Raw genomic sequence first — 4,570 nt, 5'->3', positions numbered from 1 at the left:
GACAAAATTTAGGCATGAATTTTTAGCAGAAGCTAAATGTGACAAAATTTAGGCATGAATTTTTAGCACAAGCTCCTTTACAAATGGCGCCCCATATTATCCTAAGTGACCGCCTTTTCTCTGAAGAAGTAACTTGCACATTGTTTTACACTGACTTCATAATTTTCCATTTTCCCCACAGTTCCTCATGTTGTCAATGAATGTCTGAGGAGCTGAAGGCAAACAAGTGGCAGCAGAAGAGCAAAGTGCAGTGGTGCTTTTTCCTTTTAACATATTTTAATATCTCATCATCTGCTTCCTCATCATTATTTTAATGAATAATGTGAAATGCTTTCTGTTCCAGTGTGTTTACATGTGGAGGGTTAAACTTTAAATTTTGCCGACTTGAGCTTTGAACAAAATGTTTTCTCTACTCACTACATGAATGAAAATAAATTTAAAATAAAACACTATAATTTTAGTTAATTAAATGTCTTTGTTTTTATTTATAGTCTGTCAGAGCAAGAAAGGAACTTAAACATTACATATTAAACTATAAAACAAATAATAAAACAAACTGAAACAAACACAGAAACAATAATTTCACACACTTTTTCTAGAGATATTAGTGTTCAGTATGAACTGTTTTAATAATGTATTTAAGTATCAAGTTATCTGTAGTAAGAATGTCTGTAAAAGCCTCATTAGAGATCAAAAGTTTTAATTACAATAAAACCCCCGCTTCAAATCATAAACAGTCCTCGATCTCAAAACAACACTTGAATATAAAACAAACTTGATATAAAGACTAGACAAGAAAAAAAAACATAAATCAGTCCTCATCTTCTGATACAATTTAAAATAGTTTTTTTTCTTTCTTCTTAATCAGTTTCTACATTGATGTGAATTTATTTTTAACCTTAAATCTTAATACAAGTCTGATTTGTGTGTGTCCTTTATGAGACATGTATTGGCATTCTGAGCAACAGCAATTTGTTCCTCTATTTAACTTTTGTTAACATACATACAGCCATGAAAAGAGAAAGTCCACCCTCTTATAGGGTTTTACATATCAGAACATAATAAAAATGATTGGGTCTTTTCAGGTTCTACAGTTTTTCACATTTAACCTCAAGTGAATGAAAACACACAACAATTGCCACCATGGTATTATTTATTAATCAAAAATGAAGCCAACATGAAAAAAGCTATGTAAAAAACTAAATCCAGTTAGCAGCAATAACTCTCAGTAGTGGTTTTCTGTAGGACTTTATCAGTCATCACATGGTTGTGGAGGATTTATTTCCCTGCTCTTCTTTCTAACATTGCTTCAGTTCATTGATGTTTGCAGATGTTGGTTTCTGCTCAGCTCTCTGAAGGTCCCACCACAACATTTCATTCAGGTTGAGGTTCTGAAGTTTACATGTACATCTGAATGCTCCAGGGCAGAAAACTGACAAAACTCCTGTTTTTTTTTGTTTTTTTTTGTTTTTTTACACACAACTTTAATATTTTGGCTTTCTTATTGTTTAATAAATAATATTATGGTGGAACCTGTTCTGTGGTTTTGTTCACTTGAGGTTAAGTTTGAATAATTTTAGAACCTGTTAAAAACCAGATCAAGTTCATCATGTCCTGACATGTAAAACCTTACAAATAAAAAAGATGAACTCTCTTTATATAACTAAAAAAGAACCACCTACAATATACAACACGTTTTGCTGTTTTTAAGAAAAAGTTTCAATACTAAACTACATTTAAAAGTCATTTATTAAAAACTGTTAAGCATTAATAAGGAGTTGTTCTCCTCAGGTATGTTTGAGTTTTTTCCAGGTACTTTGGTTTCCTCCTACATTCTAAAATGACACATGTTAGTTTAAGTGGTTTTAAATTGTCCCTATGTTTAGATTTTTCTATGGTTGTTTGACTCTGGTGACTTGTCTGGGATGTGCCCTGCTGCTCAGTGATTGGCACCAACTCCAACCTGTGTCCCTGCACAAGATTAAGAAAATACAGAAAATAAATGAGTAGAAGGATGTAATATTAAGCAACACCCTGCCACACCATACAGTCCAAATCTCACTCTAAGCCGCCCTGTAAGGTTGGCAACCCTGCATTGTGCAACATGATGTTTGATTAATTATTTAGCATAATTAAAGCAAAACAAACCTTATCATTAAATCTTCTGTAAGATAAGCAGGAGTGTAATGATTTTTTTTTTTTTACAAAAACAAACAAACAAACAAACAAAAACAGCAGAGATCATTCAACAGCTAATAATGCACCTTTGACTTTCTGATTTTAAGGTCAGTCAAAATACTACTTGCTAAGTTACTTTATGTGATGAGGTGTGCAACAAAGAGAAAAGTTTGGTGATCTTTACTTAATTTTGCTGCCATCTTGTGTTGATTTACTGCAGACTACTGATGTGTTTCTGTTGGTAGATCAGACAGACTGATACAATCAGCAGCCTCAGCACCAATGATAAATACCAAAGACTATATATGTGTTATAATGTGTCTGTAACATATGGTTTATCTATGCTCTACACATATACTGTTAGCAGAGTTGGTTTCACAGCGGTTACCTTTGGTGCTTGTTTTCAGTGGAATAACGACATAGGAGGCATCAGTTGTATTGTGACCTGGTACTATGACCTCCCTCTCCGCTCCGAGCCAGGATTTAGCATAAGGGCAACCTGGTCACGTGCCCAGGGGCCCTCAGGAATGAGTGAAAAAAGTTGTTCACTATGCATCATGAAGAAATACATCAAATCTAGTCCTATATTGAGTATCATATGTTTCCCATAAAAGTTTGAGAAAAAACAATGAAGAACAACAATAAGCAAAATTTTGATCAAAGATTTGCATTTGTATGTATGAGTTAAATATGAATGTGGCTATTATGCTATCTTGAACTCACCTAACTAACTTATGATCTGTGTCAATGTGCCTATGTGAAGGAGTGACAGATGACCAAAAACTCTGAATGTCCTTCTAACAAAACATTTTGCTTATTGTTGTGAGCAAACTTTCACCCATCTTTAAGGCAGAGCCCAGCTACCCTGCAGAGAAAACTCATTTTGATCACCTGTATCTGCGATCTTATTTTTTTTGGTCACAATCCTAAGTTCATGACCATAGGTGAGAGTATGGATAGACATAGACTGACTGGTAAACAGAGTGTTCTGCCTTGCATCTCAGCTTTTTCTTTACAACAATGAACTGATACAGAGTATGCAATACTGCGTACTTGCCAACATTTGGGAATGTCAATGTGTGACAACATAGCGTGAAGCGGGCACCACTGCCCCCCCACCCCCCACCCCCCAACCACACACACACACACACATTCACATTTTAAGTATTACATTATCTGTGTTTAAGTCTATCTGTCCAAATATATACAGTTGTACATAAAAGGTTTTGCCAGACACAGCTTATCTATTCATCAGCTGATCATGTCTTTATCTTTAAAACATGCAAAAAACCCACTCCCAGAAATAAACAAAAACATCATAGATTCAACATGATTTTCCTGAATTCTGATCAATTAATTTGAATTAAACACATATCATAATTGCTTAAGATCAGGGCACTCAAGTTTTGATCTGAGTTTGTAGTGAGATTTTAAACTGCTACTAGTTGTTAGATGACATCATCACCTAATTTGCATATTTGGTGATATTGATCAGACTGTAGGAGAGAGGAATATCAACGGTGGCAAGACAAAAAATGAGTAAAAAACACTCAAAATATTTTTAGAACTACAAATTAACTTTATGAAATAATTTTATAACTTTATTGCTTTGCCTGATTCCACACTACATAAATTAATTTGTTAGAATATCAAAAGACAGTTTTGTGTCATTGAATTGCCAGCTCTACATTCAACCCTCCTCTTTTATTCAGGGTTGGAACCACAGGGATTTATTTTAGCACTACAGTGCAATACATTAAAAAAAAAAAACCAATACATTCAAAATTATATTTACACTATGTTTACATCCCGCTTTGTAATCCAGGACGGGATTGTGGCAATCTGCCATCATCTCACCTGGTTGCTGCTCCTCTCTCTCTGATTGGTTGGCTTGTCAACCACACTCAGCTGCAGCTGATCCTCATCAACGGGCTGAGGGTTCTTAAGGCAGTCAGCAGGAGCAGTTCTTCGCTGGAGCATCGTTTGCAATTGGTAAACAGTCTCGGCCAACTCCTGTTACTCTCATCTGAGAAATATTGATTGTTGTTTCTTTTGCTCTTGTACCTACCTAGTTTCCTGGTTCCACCTGAGTCTGCTCCAACACCTGAGCTGCCTGCCTGAACCTACAAGACCCGACTGAAATCTGATGAGCCTAACTTACCTGAAAACCCGCCTTCTGAAGCCTGTGGGAAATACTTACCTGAGAGACTGGAACCTGAAACTCTGCCTGCTCCAATTTACCTGGACACCCTTTCACCTGAGCACCCTTTCAAATACGCACCTGGATCACCTGGGACTGCACCACCAAACTCGACCTATAATCTTCACTCGTAAGAACTCACTTGCCAGCTTCACAGATCCACCTAGAACTCCCTGTCTTTGAATCCTGAAA

At 35.8% G+C, this 4,570-nt stretch overlaps 1 protein-coding gene and 1 long non-coding RNA gene across 2 annotated transcripts in view; one reads left to right on the top strand and one right to left on the bottom strand.

Moving 5' to 3' along the window:
- capn9 (calpain 9) overlaps positions 1-465 on the top strand; it is an 18,084-nt gene extending 17,619 nt beyond the window's left edge. Inside the window, exon 20 of the mRNA XM_017439539.3 lies at positions 182-465. Coding sequence (XP_017295028.1) covers positions 182-208 — 27 coding nt within the window. The 3' untranslated portion in view covers positions 209-465. The remainder of the gene's footprint in view (positions 1-181) is intronic.
- A 1,336-nt stretch (positions 466-1,801) lies between these two features.
- Positions 1,802-4,165, bottom strand: LOC108249895. Its single transcript, XR_001809246.3, has 3 exons — positions 4,036-4,165; positions 2,567-2,698; positions 1,802-1,971 (listed from the first exon to the last, which is right to left on the bottom strand). It is a non-coding gene; the product is annotated as an uncharacterized LOC108249895 (long non-coding RNA).
- Positions 4,166-4,570: the final 405 nt, after the last annotated feature.

Source organism: Kryptolebias marmoratus, linkage group LG6 (genome assembly GCF_001649575.2).
Source record: "Kryptolebias marmoratus isolate JLee-2015 linkage group LG6, ASM164957v2, whole genome shotgun sequence".
Classification (NCBI taxonomy): Eukaryota; Metazoa; Chordata; class Actinopteri; order Cyprinodontiformes; family Rivulidae; genus Kryptolebias; species Kryptolebias marmoratus.
Note: the sequence above shows the minus strand (reverse complement) of the source record. Positions and strands in the feature narration are given on the sequence as shown.